We start from the raw sequence: 21283 nt of genomic DNA, 5'->3' as shown, positions 1-21283 counted from the left end.
ACAGCAAATTTTAGGTAAACGATATTTAGGGAATGCAAAACGGTATGTAAGAAAATAGCGATTACTACAGTGGCAATCGCAATTAGAGAATCATAATTTGTGATCACCTTCGATTTGATATCCCATATATGTTGCTGTCTCCTTTTATTTGTTCTTATTAATTATTGCCCTTCTTCTCTGATTGTGTGAGAAATGTATATTTTGTGTTTGGGTTTTGCACTGAGAAACTATGCACCTGAGGATTTCATATTAAAAATTGTTTGACAAAAATTATTTTGAGAGGGAATTCTATTGCTAAAAGTGGATATTTTCAAGGAAGTGTTTATTAAAATCGAGTCTCGCTGGATTTGTTCCTTAAAAGTAAAAATGTATATACTTGATACATTTTATTTTCAAAAACGTAATGAAGTCTGAGAAGGGAAGTCTAAACTTCACACAGCCTTGTGAACGATGCTTATGCTTAACTCGGGGCACTTTCTCCCCCATTCAGGTGAAAAACCTGACAGAGGAGATGGCCGGCCTGGACGAGATAATTGCCAAACTGACCAAGGAGAAGAAAGCGCTACAAGAGGCTCACCAGCAGACCCTAGATGACCTTCAAGTGGAGGAGGACAAGGTCAACACCCTCAGCAAGGCAAAGTCTAAGCTGGAGCAGCAAGTGGATGATGTACGTAATCTCTCAGGGTGTCTCAAGGATGTTTGTGTTGACTAGAGGAAGCTCCTTGAGAAAGTTCCTGCTCTCTGACTCATCTTAAATTTTATATTGGGCAGAGTGCAATGCCGTGATGGGCACCACTTGGTACTGTGGGGGTTTTGGGGAGCTTTTGTGTGTTAGCCATGTCTTAAAATAATTCCATGGATGAGTGAGTGAGTGAGAGAGTGAGTGAGTGAGTGAGTGAATGATGACAATCACATAGTGCACTACATGCTGACAGTTTTTAGACCATGTGCTGCCAATTGCCTGCATAAGGCATGCTAACTCAGCTCACCCCTAAGACCTAAAGAGATGGGTTTCCTGTTTCTGGTGTGGATTGATCAAGAAGTAATCTGGCAACATCAGAGTTTCCTAAATGAGAAGGAGTTTGGGTCAAAAGGTCATTATTAGATACATTCAGGGATCTAGGGGTTTCCTGCTGATAGTTTCACGTTGGAATTTATGGATCAGTCATTAGCATCTGAACAAAGCCCGGCATCCACTGGAATGCATGTTCAGCTGCATGCAGACTGTCAGTCTGATGATGTTGTGCCCAAGGGTTTAGCAAACCATTTATGACTTTTTTAAGCTTTAGTGTTGGTAAAAGATATTTTAGTCACATAGGCACTTAGAGGGATCCATCAAGCTGCTCTAAAAGAGTTTTACCTGATGGGCAGCAGATCATTGGGTTGAATGTTTTGGTATGATCTATTTTTCGAATTTTATATAGCAGTCAGATCACAACCAAAGCACATTTCCACAGCAAATTGTTGTGGGTTGAGGTCAACTGTCACAACAAATAAGCAATAATACATACATAACTGATTACCAGATAAACATTGTAGAAGTTGGTTGCATTGATTTGGGATACTGTAGATGCATCTCACAGTAAGACAGTGGAGTAGTGTGGAGTGCTCCATTCCATTAAAGACCAAGGACTAGTATTGTATCAAAGAAGTGCCCCCGAAGAAGAACCTACAATTTGGACGGATCTCGTTTAATTCAGAATAGTGATCTCTCCAGGGGTTTTCACTGAGGTCCTGTGTTGAACAGAGCTGCATTTCCATGAATGATACTCACATGTTTAGCCTGTGATGTGAAAATGTCTCTATGGCTCATTAGGTTTGGGTAATTTCCGTGGTTAAGATGCTGTAGGGGCTTTCAAGGTTTAGGCTGTCTGGTGCTGGAGAGATTAACTATGGTGGCAATGGGCTTCTCTTCCTTGAGGATCAAAGCAATGGGACGTTCAAGTGAAAAATAATTTGGACTTCCATACGTTTGAGGGTTCTGGTGCTGCAAATAGTGAGTAAGATGGTTTCTGATTAGGTTTGAGAGTTCCCTGGAGTTGAAAATGTATGCTGTTATAAAGGTTCTGTAACAAACATGTCTTCTGTCTTTCTAGGTTGCTATTCTGTTTCTTTGCTTTGCTTCCATTTGAGGCTAGGTCTGTGCTTCACAATGCTGCAATGAAATACAATGTGATATAATAAAATAAGATTAAAATAAAAATGGTATGAAGGTGTTTTGATGTTGGAATGGTTCTTAGGATGTGTCTGAATATCTATATGTGGCCTACATTCTCTTGGGTTGCACAGTTTTAGTGCCTGTCTTGGATCTCCGTAATTGGAGGGTTCTTAGGTTTTGAAAAGGGCTAGTTTGTATTTGTATTTGTATTGTGTATTTATAAAGCGCAACTATCGCTCCGAAAGGAGCATCCTGGTGCTGACAGAAACAGTGTGCAATACAATTGGGAGGCTAGATGGCGGCCATTGCATAATCAGCTGGCAAATTAAAGATCCAGGTCTTCAATTGCTTCCGGAACAAGCTTTCCTGATGTAAGTGTCTGAGGTTCTTGGGCATTGCATTCCAGGCTTTAGAGGACAGAAAGGCTAGGGTCTTACCCCCCTTGGTTTTATAATTAAATTTGGGCAAATGTATCAGGTTCCCATCTGAGGATCGTAGCGTCCTAGCGGGGTTATAATGGATATATCGTTCAATATCTCGGGCTTACAAATTTGGAATGTTCTCTGCTGATGGAAGCATTTGCAAGAGTGTCTTTTAGTTCCTCTGCATTGGAATAATACCCGAACATGAGATGATGCAATGCAAATGTCTCTAAGCCTTTCATGGGTTGAGGGCGCCCAGGTACTTGGGGATGTAGTATGCCTCTGTGTCGCTCCAGTGTTGATGCTTGCAAGGTGGTTGGAAGGTAGGACATACTTTGTTCTCTCTAGCAAGATAGAATATCGGTAAATGTCAATTTGATTTTGTTTAGCTTGAAGGATCACTGGAGCAGGAGAAGAAGGTCCGCATGGACTTGGAACGGGCCAAAAGAAAGCTGGAGGGAGACTTAAAGCTCACCCAGGAAAGTGTCATGGATCTCGAGAATGACAAGCAGCAGCTAGAAGAGAAACTGAAGAAGTGAGTGGCCCTGGAACAAACAAGTGGTGGAAAGGGTTGTGGTGGATGGGGCAGGAGAACAAGTTGTTGAAGGTAGGATGACAAGAAAAGAAGACCAAGATAACTGGTTCGACACAGCAGGAGTACTGTGAAGGAGGTAAGAAATGTGAAAACAAGTGTAGGTAGACTGGGACCTATGGGCTGGAGAAGAGTGTAAGTGGGAAAAGACAGAAAAGTAAGTTCAAATGAAAGCAACTGAAGCACATAAGTCGAGTGTCTCAGAAGCTGGAAACAAGGGGAACAGAAGAAGGGATATTAGAGAATGTGTGGGAGGTCTGCCAATAAAGAATGTTGGAGAAGCCAAAGTGAAAAAAAAGTGTAGCAACTGATGGCGGATCCTCTTTTTTCTGCAGAAAGGAATATGAAATCAACCAACAGAACAGCAAGATTGAAGACGAACAGGTTATTGCTTTACAGCTGCAAAAGAAGATGAAAGAGCTCCAGGTATGTCCGGGTTGCCTCCCTTACAATCCCCCGCCTTGTTTCAACACTAAAATTGGAACGCTACAGCGCAGGGAAAGGCTGCTGGGTCCAAGTGAAGTCGTCACAGATAGCTCTGTATGCATTAACCATCACAGCAATTTTAAACCCACCGATCTAAGACCCTCATTTTGAGTCTCTACTTAATTCCAGTGGGACTGGTAGCATCAGTTACCGGCCCTATTGGAATTAAGAGATCTGTGAAAACTTTCACCCAGAGAATTAGTCTGCTGAAACCAGCTAAAATATCTGAAGGAAGCTCAAGGAGTGATAAAAAATGAGGAACTATTGTGAACATCATTCCACTTGCCTGGTAATTTCTCATATCTCAGGGAATATCAGGGTGTCTCTTGTAATCCAGGTAATAGTACACTCCCAAAGTTACTGTAACCTTCAGTATTAATAACTCTGCTGGTTGAATTACACTCTAAAATCCAGAGCACTTGCAATTCACCTCTACATATGCTCATCCGACTGTGGGAAAATTATAGAGGGAACTCCATTGTATGGGGTTCCGCTGCTGTACCTACGAAATCCCTTGATTTTCCGTTCCGCCCCAATGCCTTCCCATGATTAATTTGCGAGGTCTCATGCACTCCTCTGAATTCCTGCATCAACCCCATACTTTCACTTGATTTTTCTGCCATCCTCATATACACTGATTTCATATCCTTCCCCAAATCATTCATTGTTTCCAGTCATTCAAACAAAATGTCTTCAAATACTGTTGGCTGCATCTCTACATCAATTATTTTATTTCCTGTCCTCTTTTATGATTACTCTGCTTTGAATTCAGTACATTCAGAGGTCTAAACGGAGATGTTCTGTGTTAGTCAGCACATCACATCAGAAATAGCCGTCTCATTTTTCTTTCTTCTTTCCCTAGCCAGATGTTCACCGCTCCCCCAACTGCCCTCCCCAAAGAAAATGGCTATTTAGATAAGGCATCTCCAACAAGTAGCTCGTGAACTACTAGTAACTCTCCAGCATACAACCCAACATACTAAATTAGAGGCTTTTGCTTGGTTGAATTAGTAAATATCTAAGATTATGCTTCCACTGGAACTCTAGTGCTCTCTGTCACCTTTACTCTCTGTCTTATCCTGGATAAATCCTTCTTTCTCTGTCCTTTCTTGTCAGGCCCTTCCAGGAGAACGTTCTTTGCATCTTAGGCATTATTTGAGTTGGTTTAGGTTAAGCGGCCTAGTGGAAGCCCATAGATTCTGATGCCATTCATCCTCCTGGTACTACTAAATCCGAAAGCTAAAAGCCCTGAGATCCTGCAAACATAATCTTCTTCAAGAGTCACTCATACTCAGTTATTTTTTCTTCCTCCCTCTCAGGCCCGCATTGAGGAGCTAGAGGAGGAGTTGGAAGCAGAACGTGCTGCCCGGGCCAAAGTGGAGAAGCTGCGCTTGGATCTGTCACGGGAACTGGAGGAGATCAGCGAGCGACTGGAGGAGGCAGGTGGTGCCACCTCTGTCCAGGTGGAGATGAACAAGAAGAGAGAGGCTGAATTCCTGAAGATGAGGCGGGACCTAGAGGAGGCCACACTGCACAGTGAGGCAACAGCAGCTACTCTTCGTAAGAAGCATGCAGATTCTGTGGCCGAGCTGAGTGAGCAGATTGACAATCTGCAAAGAGTTAAGCAGAAGCTGGAGAAAGAGAAGAGTGAATTCAAGCTGGAAGTAGATGACATGGGGTCCAACATGGAGCAACTTGTGAAGGCCAAGGTGTGTCCTCCTTTAGAGATTTGCAGTTTCTAATTCTAACACCTATTGAATTAGTGAGCCGATCCTAGTGCATTCACTGTAAACTGTCAGTAAAATCCTAACAGCTATCACTTTCCCTTCCTTGCATGAACTTTTTCTGTTGTTTACCACATGAAGGTTAATCTGGAGAAGATGTGTCGAACCCTGGAAGACCAGATGAATGAGAATAAGTCAAAGCTTGAGGAGACCCAAAGGACCCTCAGTGATTTTACGACCCAAAAGGCCAAGCTACAGGCAGAAAACGGTGAGCTGTCCAGGCGCTTAGATGAGAAGGAAGCCCTGGTCTCTCAGATGACCCGTGGAAAGCAGACCTACTCCCAGCAGCTGGAGGACCTAAAGAGGCAACTTGAGGAGGAGACAAAGGTAAGCATTTGCTACTAGGTGTGTCATATTCTCTAAAACATATGAGAAAAGGAACCCAGGGAAAGCATTGGCCAGTGATTGGCTAACCAATGAGTGTTGGTAGAGTTGGCCAACTACTGTAAGCAGTTCACCAGTGGATTGCCATATTCTCTTATGTGCATTAAGAAAAGGCACGAAAACTACTGGACAATTTTAGCCACAGATTTGTTATTAGGTTGGCTGTATTGTTCGCACGTAGGCAGAGTAGTGGTAGACTACAACAGAGCCCAAGTTTGTCCTCTTTAGCCTGTCTCTAGTGGACCAAAAGATGATTCTCTGAGCACTGCAGATCCAAGCTCTTACGAGTACACATAGCCATCTCAAGACAAAGTTCAGTCATTACTTCTTGGTCTTTCCCGTGCAGGAGTTGACATTGTAGAGTTAATCAATGGTTTTACTGGCAAACAGTTAACTTTATAAGGCTTGGTATGCTATGCTAGAGTTAGTCACAATTTAGATATTATAAACATTATTAGTTACGTGGGACATTATTTAATCACTGTAGTTCACTCCATGGATTTGTCCCTTTGCCTTACTTCCCCAGGCCAAGAATGCCTTGGCCCACGCAATGCAGTCAGCCCGCCATGACTGTGATCTACTACGTGAGCAGTATGAGGAGGAGCAGGAGGCCAAGGCAGAACTACAGCGCATCTTGTCCAAAGCCAACTCTGAGGTGGCGCAGTGGAGGACCAAGTATGAGACGGATGCCATACAGAGGACTGAGGAGCTTGAGGATGCCAAGTGAGTGCACTGACAAACATCCAGCATATCCTAGAATTTGGACAATCCTAGAGGATCCTTCAAAGTGTTTGTCCTTCCAGCAAGGAGGTAGTGTATACTTGCAACAGAAGGCAGTGCACCATCCAACAGGAAGAAGTGTATTCTCCCAACAAATGGGCCTATAGAAACATGGCACTCGAAACCATATCATTATCTCTAAAGCCTAAGCTTTCTCTTGAGTAGGCTTTGCAAAGTCTTAACTACTCAAGTGATTTTGGTATGGCCTCCTCTGTCTCACTGATTTCACTATACCTGTCATACCATCTGAGTACTTTAGTCTGAACCTTCCTGATCTGCCCATTTATTACTTGGTGATCTGCTTTTTCTCCTTAATTCTTTATCCAGGAATGGTGTCAATTTCCTCTGAACTCCCAGTCCTTTCTCAGAGGCTTGCCCCATCTCCTCTGCAATTATACTGTGTTCTCCCTGTTGCCTAATTACCTTATTCCTGACCTACCCAATCTCCTTAGGACTTTCTCCAAGGCCAACCTTGTCTGCCCTGTCCAATTGTCACTTTTCATGGCCTTATCTTGAATTATGGTAATTCCTCAAGGCTTACCCTTTCTCCTCATTATTATCTGAAAGGATTGCATGTATCCTCAGTACTTTGTCTAAGACGCACACTATTTCCTCAGTTGTTTCTTGAAGACTACCCCGATCTCCTTTTTACCCATTGTGTCTTCCAATCAGATATTTTGACTGTACTCCAGAATTCCCCCAACTCCTGAAAATGTTCTCTCCTGTTTAATGTGATTTTGTTTATAATTACTTCTTAAGCAACATGTATCTTGAATCTGTGTCACAGTTTAGTCTCTGTGGCCATTTATTTAATATGTATAATCTTGGATTGCTCTCATATTGTCTGTACATTCTCTGGTATTACCCATGTCTTGAGTTCATTCGCTATCATACACTGAATGGTCCTGAGAGTACTCTTGGCTAACATCCATGTCCTGAGTGTATTTCCTGTTTATGTCTTTTTTTGTCGCTGAACATAACCTGGCAGGCTCCTCTGTTCCTATTGAAATTCTTTTGACAAATAAGCTTTTTGCTTGGATTATGTCTGAAAATGTCATATAAGACGAGCATAAAGCTTGTTGGTTGGAAGATAGTTCACCGCTGAAACACTGGGAAAGTCTGGGCAATCAAGGATATGGGATGAATGTTTTGGATAGGTATGGGGGAAATACAAGTAGGTATCAAAGTTTGGTTCTACTTTGGACACAGAGGGGGGTCTGTGTATACATATAAATGCATTTGTGTGGTATTCACATAGCAACAATCTAGACAAAAGTCAGAGGGGTGCTGTACAGGATCCAGGGAAAACAGACAGCACGTGATGGAGGAGTTACGGTTTCTAAGCATCCTGGTTTGGACTTAATAAAGAGGTGTGTCTCCAGCTCTTTTGGAAATTGGAGCATGGCTAGGCCTTCCTGATGGCTACAGGGATGCTGTTGCAGAGCCTGGATGCATAGATGGAGACGGCATGTTGCCTTATTTTTTTCTTTTTTGCACTTCTTTGTCTTCAGTCTAATTTTGTCCTGGCCTTAGGTTTACTGTGAGCCACCAGAGATCATGAGGTTGTCATCCTTATAGGCAGGTATGCCTGTGGTGGTGATTTTGTAGATGATGCAGCTGTTTTTTAAGATGGTGCTGATTGGCAAGACCAGACAGTAGAGTTACATAAGGTTGGTGAAAGTACATGTGCTGTGGAGTCTGGGAGACTGTGGGCAGAGCACTCAAACCATCCAGATGCACGTGTAGGAGCAAGTGAACAGCAGTTCTAAAGTTGCTTTCCGAGGGGAATGTTTCTTTTATAGCAGAGAGAGCTGATAATAGCCAATCTTTTTTTTAATGTTCTTCTTGAGGGTGAGCTCTCTAGAGTATAGAGGTTGAATCTGAACTTGGCTTCCACGAAACTAGCACCTAGTGTAGCTCAATAAGTTCCAGTTAAAATCCACTGGAGCCTTACTCATGACCAAACTATAGACTACAATGAGTTGTTCATGTGACAGCCTACCCTGTCCCACAACCATTAATAGGTCATTGTTAGACCTTGAGTGGTCTTCCCCCAAACCTTTTGCCTACTCTCCTCCTATTTGCTGAAATTCGTTTTGGTTGGCTTTAGGACTCTTTGAACTTTACCACTACTAACCAGTGATAAAGTGCTTGTATTCACTCTTAAAAGATGGCAAAATTGGCCTACACCCGATTGGCACATTGTGTATACTTATAAGCCCCCAGTAAAGTGGTATGACATGTTTCCTGGTCCCTTACACTAAATGCTATGAGTGGGCCGCCAGCACTTGTTGTGCTACCCGTAAAGTAGCCCTTTAAACATGTCTTATGCCTGCCATTGCAGCCGGTGTGCAGTTTTACATTGTCAGTTCATCCTTGCAAAATAAACCTTTTGCCATGCTTAAAACACCCTTTTTAATTAAACAATGTCACCCGCAACGAAGGTCCTAAACAGCCCATACTACAGGGTTCTGTGTATTCCAAAAGTTGGACATGTACTTTTAAGTGACCCAGTAGAGAAACCCCCCAAATGCATTTTTCACTGCTGTGAGGCCTACATCGCACATAGGGTAAACTCGGGTAACTTTATTACATTTAATAGTTTATTTAAAAAAATTGGAACAGGTATAAATGTAATGTTTGGTCTCTAAAGAATTGTAATTTGAAAATTATATTTAATGGTAAAGTCTGATATTAAGTGCCAATTCTGAAAATGCCACTTTTAGAAAGTTGTACAAAAGGGGGTGGTGATGGATGGAGCATCTGAACCAATCAAACACTCACACCCAGTCAACAGAGGCACAGGGTCAGACTGATTTGCATATGGCCATGTCTGAACTGGGGTGGCAGAGTGGGATAAAGAACCCAGATCTGTTGACTGGGTGTGAGTGTTTGATTGCTTCAGATGCTCCGTCCATCACCACCCCCTTTGTACCGCTTTGTTCGCCATAAGTTGGCAGGGTATGCTCAGACGTGAGTCCCTTGCTCACTTTGCCACTGGATTCAAGCAAGCCTGGCTGAAGACGGCTGAAATGCCAGAAACCGGTCCTAGGAAGCTTGTTTCCGGTCCAGGGAAGGCATGGCTTGGAAGTTCGGGCTGGACTGTTCCCATGAGGCACAGGGTCAGACTGATTTGCATATGGCCATGTCTGAACTGGGGTGGCAGAGTGGGCTAAAGAACGGTGATGGATTAAACCCAGATCTGTTGACTGGGTGTGAGTGTATGATTGGTTCAGATGCTCCGTCCATCACCACCCCCTTTTGTAACACTTTTAGAAAGTTGCCATGTTTTGTCTTGGTTTAGTGTTCGGTCCCCGCAGACTGTCTCCTGGGTCACACAACTGTGATAGAGTGGCAGTTGACCTTTGTATATTCCTCCCAGACAGTGAGACAAATGGGGACTAGGTGTTGCAAGGATGGACCATCCTGCCAGGATGGGAGGGGCAGAGCTGTTCCCTGCTCCACTTAGATTTCAAAGGAGCTGCTTCAGCACACTCACAAAGAACTCCACATCAGTCTTTTGTCACGCTTGTCGTCTTGGAGCCTAGGCATGGAGGAAGAAAGTTCCAGAACCATCTGTGGGAGGTAAACTCTCTTAGTTTCTTCCACATCAAGTCAGGCACCAGGTATAAAAATAGGCCCCTCAACCTTCTATTTAGTTGAGTTCTGGACCTGCAAAAAACACTCAGAAGGCCTGCCTTGTACTTCAGAGGACTGCCCTGCAGCTTGAGGCCTGCTTTGTACTTCCTAGGACTGCCATGATTCTCCCAGAGGACTGTCCTGCTGCTTGAAACCTGCTTTGAACCCTTTGATCCTGCTTGACAACTGCCATGCTGCTTGAATCCAGGACTACCAGAGTGACTCCAAAGGCTAGTTGGCTGGACTCCTGTTCTGATCTACAGGGACAGAAAAAGCTCCAGCAACTTCAACCCTGCACCTACACCCTGCCTACAGTGAGTTCTACACTCCAAGTGATGACCACCCAGTGCCCGACCTTTGGAAGTAGTGCTAAAGGTGCCCAAACAGCCTAAATCTAAAACTTGAGACAGAAAACGTTCAGCCAAAAAGTGCTCCGAGAACTGACAAGAGACCGGGACCTATCTTCTCACCAATCCGCCCAAGGTGCATCTACGGCCGGTCTGACTTTGCGGTAGCTCCCGCTAAGTTCTTCGCCTCAGCAGAAAATCCTGTTTAGTGTACGTCACAGAAGGCGTATCCTGCTTGTGAAGCCCTCATTGGCTGTAGCCTGCAGGTTCATCGCGCTGGATATTTTTGGTTTCCAAAAAGGTGCTAACGTCCGAACGTAGAAATCTTTGCTGCTACTTTGTCAAGCAGCTCTCTGATGATGACACTTCCTCCTCGTATATCACCAGCTGCCTTGCCCCACTAAACTTTACCATCTCAGACATTTTTCCTAAAAATGTCTTTTAATATGGAAGGCAAGCTGAGACTGTGCCCAATCCACCTCCTATAGCCAAACCTTGCTCCATTGCTGTCGGCCATAACTTTCCAATTTGCCCCGGTCTTGCATGACTAGATGTTTGCGGTAGATGCTTTGATCTTTTATTGAGAGGTAAAGGGCTAACATGTATTTCATAAAATAAAAACAATTTTAAGAAAGAGGTGTACACTCATTTTAAAGTTAAAATAACCACATTGTATTCAATATGAATGATTTAGAGGGACAAATCGTGAAATTCTGCAACAACATTAATCTTGCAAAGCAAATTAAACTGATGAAGTCAGAGGTTAATATCTGTAAAGTGCACTCTGATTAAGAGCAATGTTCCTCAAAAGATAAAACAAGTCAGTGGTGAAAGTCCAGTAGTTATACTTAGAAGGAGTTGAACTTGGTGTTAAGGACTGTCTTTTTTATGAAATACCTGCAAGATTGTTTTTTGATTTATGCTATACTGTCACCCACCAGGACAGATAAATGTAGTAAAGCGTTGAAAAAATATTCCCTCTATGCAATTTATTCCCTTGTTAGCCCTGTAAGTCACAGTGTAGTTTATACCCAAGCTCATTAGTGATTAATGGGTTGCCCTTTTTGCTGAACCCGCTTCGATCTTTTAGGTGCTAGTTTTTACAAGAAACTTTAAAAATGCATAATTCTGGTTCTACTGATTAAATGTTTGTTGCTTTGATATCAAGTTATGTATTAAAATAGTCTAATTTTTCTACATTGTGTAGGATTTTTCTGGTGGTGTATTTTCACTGTATTACTGTTCGTGAGCTGCATAACTACTTTACACATTGCCTCTAAGCTAAGCCTGACTGCTTTTGTGCCAAGCTACCAAAGGGTTAAGCACGGGTTAATTTGGTGACATTTGTGGTTCAGTCCTTTCCACAATGCTCTAACCCTTACTTACAGGGGGCTTCAACACATAAGACTAATGGACGGGGTGCACAGCATGTGAGAGAAGGGAGATGGATGAGAATGAATGGTATGGAGATGGCAGGTTGGGATAATCCCACAAATAGGAATTCCCACAAATAGGAATTATATACCTAAACTCCCATATCAGGAAGTTGAAAGTCTGCCTGCAGCAGTCACATGTTAGTAGCTTTACCACTAAGGGCTCAATGACGACTGGGATGGATAGAAATTTCCGAATGGAATTCGACTCCACCCAATCACAAATGGCCTTGTGTTCTCACACCCAGATTTACCAGGTGTGGGAACTCCATACTCAATTTTACCAGCTGTAAATTCCAGTTAGTAAAATGCTTTAGGGAAAGAGCTGTTTCGGGGCTGAGGGTCAGCCCCATCCTGACCATCAGCGTTGGTGTGGGCCAAGCATGTATTGCTTCTCAGGCTTCTCCCTCTCAGGTGACCATCTGCTTATCCCTCCCCGACTCTTCCGACGCCCCTTACATCACCCCCTTCTTGCACCAGTTCCCCAGCTCAGTTTAGCAGCGGCGCAGAGCAGGGTGTAAATGTGACCATTGACCCGCACAAAAAAGGGAATATCATGTAGGCAGGGGTGCTGCAACTAAAGAATAGAAAGTGATAGTCATTACCTGTAGTATGAAGACTGCTGTAGTACTGCTCCATAGTAAGAGGGTGGCAACTGCAATACGAAGTGTGTTGTAGTGGAGGACGTTGGGACAGCACTGACTCAATGTAGGAATGGGTGGTTAGGCTGCCTTCCAGTATGGGGCTGGTTGTCAATCTGACCTCTAGTATGAAGGCAGCAATAGCTCTCCCCAATAGTAAAACAGTGGTGACAGGTGCAACTCCAGTAAAGAAGGCAGATGTTTGCCAGTCCCATAGTGGGATGGTGGTTATAACTCTGCCAAATACTATGAAGACACTAGTAGCTAGCACCACAGCATAGTAGGAAGGCAGTAAATGTGCAACTCATTCTAAAAAAGGAGTTCTGCACTGTACTATGGTAGGAAGGAGGAGGTAGATTTGCCCCATATTAGGAAGGTAGTGGCTGTTCTGTTGTAAGAAACTAGCAGAAGGGCTCATTGGTGGGAAAGCTGCCTCAAGGTTTAAATCAATTTGTAGTGCATATAGAGTAGAAAGATGCTGGTACTGCTGTTTTACTCTACGCAGGCAGTAGTACCACTGTGGCATACTAGGAAGTAGTGGTAGTGCTGTTGTGTGCTGACACTCAGTGATTAGTAGGTACTCCGTCACTTGACTGTAGACTTGGGCTCTTGAAAAACCAACTGTGAGGAAAACACAGTTGGCAGAGAACATCTTTGTAGGTTCCCTAATGTCCCTTGATTTGGTAGAAACTTTAGTAGAGTCCAGATGTTGCTCCGTTGCCACACTGTGCCATCAGAGAAGAACTAGTATTCACCTGGAGCATCAACACACATCCAAGAGTTTGGTGCCGAAGGGCAAAATATGCCTCAGTTGGCCCTTACCTACTCACCAGCGCGCTTCGTGATATCACTTGGGGGCGTGCCTGCCCCTCATTTGTGCTAGAGGAGGGTTTCAATCCAGATTGTTCTTTAGCAAATCAACTGCCAAACCTGTACCTAGCTTGATCTGTACTCATTGATATATACTGTACATAACAACACATCAACTTTACCACATCAGTACATCATACATGAGCTCTATTTTATATTTTATCATTGGAGGATGCTGGACCTCTTATATTGGATCTGAAATGCATCAGGCCCGCGCTGCCAGGGTTCCTGGGTGAGCCTTCTGTGGGCTGGCTATAAACCCCAGTGATTCTTCACGTCAGTCTCCTGACTTGGAACCGGGGAAGGGCTGGACAAGGGTCCTGGGGGTGTTTGTATAGTTTGGATTTGTGGTTTCACATCTTTTAGAGGAGAGGATATTACATTAGCCATGAGGCCCCACCAGGGGAGAAGTGGAGTATGCGGAAGACTTTAGCTATAGCAGCAATGAGAATGGCTTTACGTAGGGTCTTCAGTGGAGTGTTACAGCTATAGCTTCTTCCTCATCCCACTCTCTAAGATGGTGGGATCTGTCTGTCTCTGGTGCATTTCCCAAAGCAGTCCAAATTCCGGATGGAGTTGATCCCACCAGCTGGTCAGATAGTAGTGCTCTTACCCAGTGTTGGTAGACCATTCTTCTAGGAGACTGTCTACCAAAAGAGGCCTCTGTAATTGTTCCCTCGGACTTTCTCGACAGGAAGAAGCTGGCCCAGCGGCTGCAAGAGGCAGAGGAAGACGTCGAGGCTGTGAATGCTAAATGCGCCTCACTGGAGAAGACGAAGCACCGGCTGCAGAGCGAGATTGAAGACCTCATGGTGGACCTGGAGCGCTCCAACGCTGCCGCTGCTGCCCTAGACAAGAAGCAGAAGAACTTTGACAAGGTTTGGGGAAGAGGGAAGGCAACTGAAAGCACAGGAGGGGCATGATGGGCAAGAGAGAGGGAGTCTTAAGCACAGGAGGAGCATGACGGGCAAGAGATAGGGAGTCCTAGAAGGTAACAGAGGGCATTTGTGGCAGCGATATATCAGAGAGCAAAGAATGAGAAAGAGTAATATTCACCAGTTGGCCAGGCATTACACAGATGCATATAGACAAAGAGGTCAATGGCAGATAAGCATCGTAGGAAATAGGTTCAGGGAGGGGGTATTTGCACACCTCAAACCCTGCACTCACGCCATTTCCTCTTCTTCAGGTCTTGGCTGAGTGGAAGCAGAAGTTTGAGGAGTCCCAGGTGGAACTGGAATCATCCCAGAAGGAGGGGCGGTCGCTGAGCACTGAGCTCTTCAAGTTGAAGAATGCCTACGAGGAATCTCTAGAACACCTGGAGACCTTCAAGAGAGAGAACAAGAACCTGCAAGGTAAGGAACTAGCCTTAGTCAATGGGTGGCTGTGAGCATATTACTGGAATCTCGCAGTAACACCATGCTGAGCCGCAGGTGATGGAGCATGGCCTGGGCAAGAGTGAAATCACCTTGAGTAACACGCTGGGATGCAGCAGATGACCCGCGTCTGGAGTAATAATACGAATTGCCCCAAAAGCACAGTATCTTCAACACCATCTGGTGTTGCGAATGATGGTCATCCGTGGTGTAAAGTGCAGCTGTTGCAACAGAAAACCACCTTGTGGGAGTTTTGGCACAGAAGGCTGGGCATGTCTGTAGTAAACAAATAGCAACTATAGAAGCATATCATCCCAAACACCTTTAGGTGAAGGAAATGGGTATTTCTAGGAAATGGAAGACATCATCTTCAGGATCACAAGATTTCTAGCAACATACCAGGTGCAAAGGATGAGCATGTCCAGGTTATGCGGAATGTCTCTCCTCTTGTTTAAAACAGTTTATTTGTTTTGTAATCACTGAACAACAGTTAATACCAAATGTAAACAATAAGAGGGAACTTGAGTGTCTGTATCAAGTTACTAAAACAGATCTCTAGCATCAAAGCACACAGGTGCCATATTCCACATTCATATTCAATGTATAATAAAAATAAATGCTTCACACCTTAGTCCTAACAAGGCAAATACTTGTACGTCATCAGAAGTGGAGGATATAATTTAATTCAAGCCCAAAGTGCCTGTTCTGTTAGCACCATGCTTTTGCAACTTCTGCAGACAACGCTGCCCAGTGTACGCTGATCTTTCAGCAACCACACGCTAGTCCATATTAGGTCTGGTCCATGGCTATACTCTCTGGCACAGTCGAATGGCTCCAGTGTTGTGCAGTATCTCACCTTGCTACAATCCTCCCCATATCACTGAAATGAGTAACTTATATCAAAAGGGCACACTTGCCCTACCTGCCAATAACATTATTCGACATGACCCATCCAGTGGAATCCCAGCTACCGGCGATTTCATGGATGGCGTATTTTGGGCAGATCCTGTTCATGATCAGTGTGCATGATGTGTGTTGCACAACACAAGCTTCTAAAGCTTCACCGTACTGCCTAACCCTAAAGCTATTTATTTATTTTTATAGAGGAAATTTCTGACTTGACGGAGCAGCTGGGAGGAAGTGGAAAAAGCCTTCATGAGCTGGAGAAACTGAGGAAGCAGCTGGAGCAGGAGAAGCTGGAGCTGCAGTCTGCGCTGGAGGAAGCTGAGGTGGGTTTTCCTATCCTTCCAACTCGGGATACCAGGACTGTCCCAAGGGAAGACTTCGGTCGTCATGTCAATGCTCGGACAGAACGTTGTACGCTAGAGGATGTGATCATGTGAAGTTGGGCCAGAGGTATCTCAATACATGCCCCATGTCGCCCCTTTGCCTGGTTTCCTGGGTCTCGCTTCTCAGATCCTTTTGTCTGGACCCAGACAGACGAAAGCCAGAAACCTTTAAAGATCAATCCAGGATTTCCAAAAGTTGGTGCACTTTTGTAAAGTCAGAAATCAGCCTGTAAGTGCAGGCATGGGTCCAGCATCCTGTCTCCTGACTGCTCCCAAGAGGTGCCTCCCCCTCTAGTGAGTGTGAAGAGGGGTACTCTGGATAACAACACTTATTATATAAGTGACAAGATACAACTTAGTTTGTAGGTTATACTCTGTTGAAACTGTCTTTTTTCCTTCTCCTTATTCTTGGAGTTAAACAAAGATCCTTTTGAGACATACCCCTTAGTCTTCCTGTAGCCCACTGAATTCCCTGGAACCTGACAGAATAAGGGTACTCTATATCCTCAAACAAATCTTTCATGGCCTCTTAAATTAAGCTTATTCTGAATCCAAAGCTGTGCAGCCTCGCCGACTGGTCAGTATCGGCCTAGTCTGTAGTTTCTTAAAACAAACATCATTGTGAAGGAAATAAAGATGATTCCTCATTGGTTCATTCTAAGGCTTTCCATTGTAGCCTCTGCGACCTCAGAAGCCTAATGGTGATGCAGGGATCTCCATGAATGGACACATGAGTCAGGGCTGCAGTTTACCTGGAAGGAGCAGAAAGGACAGACTATCCTTAGAAGCACGGGCAGGAATATATACTTGGCCTACATATAAATAGTGAGTTTAGGATCGTAAGAGACATAACTGCCGGGTGAAACAGCGCTAGGGGCATAAAATGACTGTCACAGTCTTGCTGCCAGGACTAATACGTTGATACTGAAGTGCAGGAATCTATGTAAGGAACAAACACCCCAACAGTATGAAACACTAGTGAATACTAGAGCTATAATACGAGAGACTCTGGCGGCATATATGGAAGGTGATCACTTTCCGAATAACCATCACGGCGGGGTGATGGTCAGAGAGGAAAATTGCTCACAAAGTAATGACCAGATATTTAAACTACAAAGATGTTCTTTGGAATAAGGAATCTAGTCTACACGTGAACAAACTTGGGATTCAAAGCAAACATGTAAAGAATCACTTTAGTTACGAGAACACAGACTTGTGCCACTTCAAGGTTTAAGCTGCTGTTACCGAGACAGTACTCACCAGTTGTGCTCTAATTCCACAACCTAGCTCAAATCTTGGGTAGTATCTGGTCTGATCAGGGAAATTATGGTGATGCGTGTAGATGTGCAAGGTAACACGAGCAGAAATTATTAATTTAACATGCTGCAATGTGCAAGAGTTTGTAGCAAGACTGGAGGTATGACTGACAGGTTGTACAGTTCTATTTAGCAGCCTCTGTTGGATGACACAGAGGGCCCGATTCACAAAGGTAAACTTAGACCTGAAGTCTAAGTTTAAACATGAAGTCTAAGTTTAGACCTGAGGTCTAAAGGCCCAATTCACAAAGGTAAACTGAGACTTCGGGTCTAAGTTTACCTTTGTAAATTGGGCCCTTAGACTTCAGGTCAAAACTTAGACTTCAGGTTTAAAGATATACTTCTGGTCTAAGTTTATCTTTGTGAATTGGGCCCTTAGACTTCAACTCTAAGTTTACATTTGAGAAATGGACCCAGAGTGTTAGTTGTACAGTTTTGTCAATGAGAATCAAGTTGTGAAATTTCCCTGCCAATTTCTTGAGGTACAATCTTTCATCATTCACTGATGCCAGAAATGACCCTCTTTTTTTCACCGTAGGCCTCTCTAGAGCATGAAGAAGGAAAGATTCTGAGAGCCCAACTGGAGTTCAACCAGATCAAGGCAGACATTGAGCGGAAACTGGCTGAAAAGGATGAAGAGATGGAGCAGGCCAAAAGAAACCACCAGCGCCTCACTGATTCCCTGCAGGCCTCACTAGAGGCTGAGACGCGCAGCCGCAATGAGGCCCTCCGCATCAAGAAGAAAATGGAAGGTGATCTCAACGAGATGGAGATCCAGCTCAGCCAGGCCAACCGTTCAGCCGCCGAGTCCCTCAAGAACCTCAAAGTCGCTCAGGCCCACCTGAAGGTAGGACCTCTGCAGAGCAATTATTTGTACCTACCTCGGAGGCCTACAAACAAGTTGATACACAAAACAGAGGATTCACCTACTCAAGATTTGATTGTCTCAATATCAATGAGTGATAAAAATCTTTTTTTTTATAGATAGACCTCTGTTGCCACAGGCATTGCGAAATGGTACCTTAAACATCATAAGAGACACTACCCACAATGTGAGATATCATGTCTAACAATGCAATAGGACACTTCACTCTCAGACTGTCACCATACCAATTGTGAGATATCATCCCTGACACAATTAAAGATATCTTTTGTTTCTAACTAGTTGACCATATGAGATGTTATACACTGTTCCACTGCAGAAGCCCTGCCTTAGGAAATGGGTGATGGAAAGTCCAACTTGTTGACTCATACCAGAGGAATATTAAGGCAAAAGCTCTAGATAGAGCTGGATGTATATGAGCTGTGACCAATTCCACATGTTGCCTGTTCCAAACATGGCCTGTATCATATATGTCCTGCACCACACATGACCATGAACAAGATATCTGCAGCACAAATGCCCTTTAATACTTCAGACTTATACCACACATAAACAGTACCACACAAGCGCAATACCAAATGATATGCTCCACACATGACCTGTACCAAAGGAGTACTGCACCACACATGACCTATACAACATATCGACTGTGCTGTGCATAAACTGTACCACCAAATGCTATAAAGACCATGCCTTTAGCGTACTAGATATGCCACAAATTACCGGCACAGCCAAGACCAGACCACTTTTGTCCTTTACCATGTATGATCGTTAGCACACATGACCTGCATTGCGCAACATCTGCACTATGCTTGACCTGTTCTACTCATGAACTGTTGAACACACAAACTAACCTATAGCACATTGCTCTCGTACCACAAATAACCTGTACCACACATGAGCAATATCACAGAAGTTCCAGAGCCATTGAAATCTTATACCCCATGACTGGTACAACACTTCACCGGTATCATGCATGGCATGTCCAAAACGTGGCCAGGTCTGCACACAACCTGCACCACAGATAATTAGGACCATTCACAGCTTATTCTATGTATTACCAGGACCTACAGATGACATGTATTACATCACATCTGCGCCTCACATAATCTGTACCAGGTGAGGCCTATACCAACATAACCTGCACCAAGCTTGATCTGTACTGATATATACCATACATGGCATACAACACATCACCTGTACCACATCAGAACTTCATACATGAGCTATATGACTCACTGATTTAAAACATCATCTGTCCTAGACTAGGCCCTTTACAAACATGATCTCTGTGGCAGGTAGTATGTAACATACATAAGATCTATTTTGTTAAGACCGGCACTTAACCTGACTTGTACCACACAAGGCCTGTACCACAGATGACCAGCAGCACACAAGGCCTATGCTGCACAAGAAAAATACAGACAGATATGTCTGCATCAATTAAGTGGGAAATTGTAGACAGGAGAGAGTACCACATAAGGCCAGTACCACACATGACCTCTATCTCACAGCCTGTTCTACGTACGTTCAGGACATCCCGAGTCCTGTATAAAATGTGAGCTGTACCAGCAGACATTTGTACCATACAAGGCCTGTACCAAACGTGTGCAGTACTACACTTGGCCTATTTTTCAGGGCAGGTACTATTTGTGACATGTACCAGTCCTGGCATGTACTAAATATGAACTTTAACAACATAGTCTGAATTGATTTTGGGTTTATAAAGCAGTCTCCTTGCACCTGGTCAACGATGTTAGGTTATAATATGTGTATTGTTAAGGCACGTTATCACCTTGGAGGGTATCTTAGCACTGAGCAGGAGTGTTTGCCTACTGGTTCCCTATTATTTGAAGAACCAGATCTTCAGCTCCTTAACTCAAGAATTGAGGAAGAATCTCTGATCTGTTGTGGGAGGTTGTTCCATGCTTTGGGAGCGATATATGAGAAGGCCCGGCCTCCAGATCAGTTTCTGTGTATGCATGGGATGTGTGCAAGTAGGTGTCCTACAGAGCATAGCGGTCTGGGTGGTTCTGCTGTGTTCAGGATGGTGTGTAGCCTTCTAGTGAGTAGTTTTCTGAATCATCTGTAGAGGGTGTTCCCATAGTCCAGCTTGCTAGTATTAAGGTGCAGGTAATGGTCTTTCTGGTGTGGCTTGGGAGCCATTTGAGGAGCTTCCTTAACATCTTCAGGGTGTGGAAGCAGGGTGCAATGATGGCCTGTTTGGTGTCATTGATGTTTCAGAGGTTCCTGGCGTGTGTGCTTGTGGTAGGTGTAGGTCCAAGATCATCCGGCCAACAGCTGGAGTCCCATGGTGAGGTGTTCTCGCCGCAGGTCAATACTTCTATCTTGCTCGTGTTAACCTTGAGACAGTTGGACTTCTCCAGTCGGTGACTTTGGTCATTCAGGCGGTGCACTTGTTCCTTATGTGGTCAGAGGGGGGTTCTTGTCTGGGAGGGAGCGTATGAGTTGTGTGTCACCCGCATAGGAGAAGATATTGATGTCATGTGTGTGGGTGACACTGACCAGCAGGGATATGTATGTGTTGAAGAGAGTAGGGCTGAGAGATGATGAACCTTGAAGCACTCCACAGAGGAGTTTGCGGGCTTTTGAGGAGTACGGTGCGAGGCTGATAGCTTGTGTTCTGTTCATCAGGGATGGAATATCAAGGCAAGGAATATGAAGACGGCTACTACCTGGATGTTAATTGTCAAGTGTTTAAACTCTTTCTGAAGAACAGATACTTATAGGGCCCTCTTATGACATGTTTCAGTGGTTTGGAATGGCAGGGGAACAAGACCCATAGTTTAATTTTGCATACCCTACATACCGCACGTAAAAAGTACAAATCAGATCTCATGAACTATACCACACATGACCTAT

General features: G+C 44.0%; 1 protein-coding gene across 1 annotated transcript in view; it reads left to right on the top strand.

Annotated features, from left to right (window-relative positions):
• LOC144755725 (myosin-6) overlaps positions 1-21283 on the top strand; it is a 109119-nt gene that overhangs the window by 64731 nt on the left and 23105 nt on the right. Inside the window, exons 24-33 of the mRNA XM_078644917.1 lie at positions 491-667; positions 2970-3115; positions 3508-3598; positions 4978-5367; positions 5524-5769; positions 6353-6549; positions 14231-14414; positions 14726-14891; positions 16017-16141; positions 18056-18364. Coding sequence (XP_078501043.1) covers positions 491-667; positions 2970-3115; positions 3508-3598; positions 4978-5367; positions 5524-5769; positions 6353-6549; positions 14231-14414; positions 14726-14891; positions 16017-16141; positions 18056-18364 — 2031 coding nt within the window. The remainder of the gene's footprint in view (positions 1-490; positions 668-2969; positions 3116-3507; positions 3599-4977; positions 5368-5523; positions 5770-6352; positions 6550-14230; positions 14415-14725; positions 14892-16016; positions 16142-18055; positions 18365-21283) is intronic.

The sequence above is a fragment of the Lissotriton helveticus genome, chromosome 5_1 (assembly GCF_964261635.1).
Source record: "Lissotriton helveticus chromosome 5_1, aLisHel1.1, whole genome shotgun sequence".
Taxonomy (NCBI): domain Eukaryota; kingdom Metazoa; phylum Chordata; class Amphibia; order Caudata; family Salamandridae; genus Lissotriton; species Lissotriton helveticus.
The sequence above is the reverse complement of the archived record's forward strand: the minus strand, read 5'-3'. Positions and strand labels throughout refer to the sequence as shown.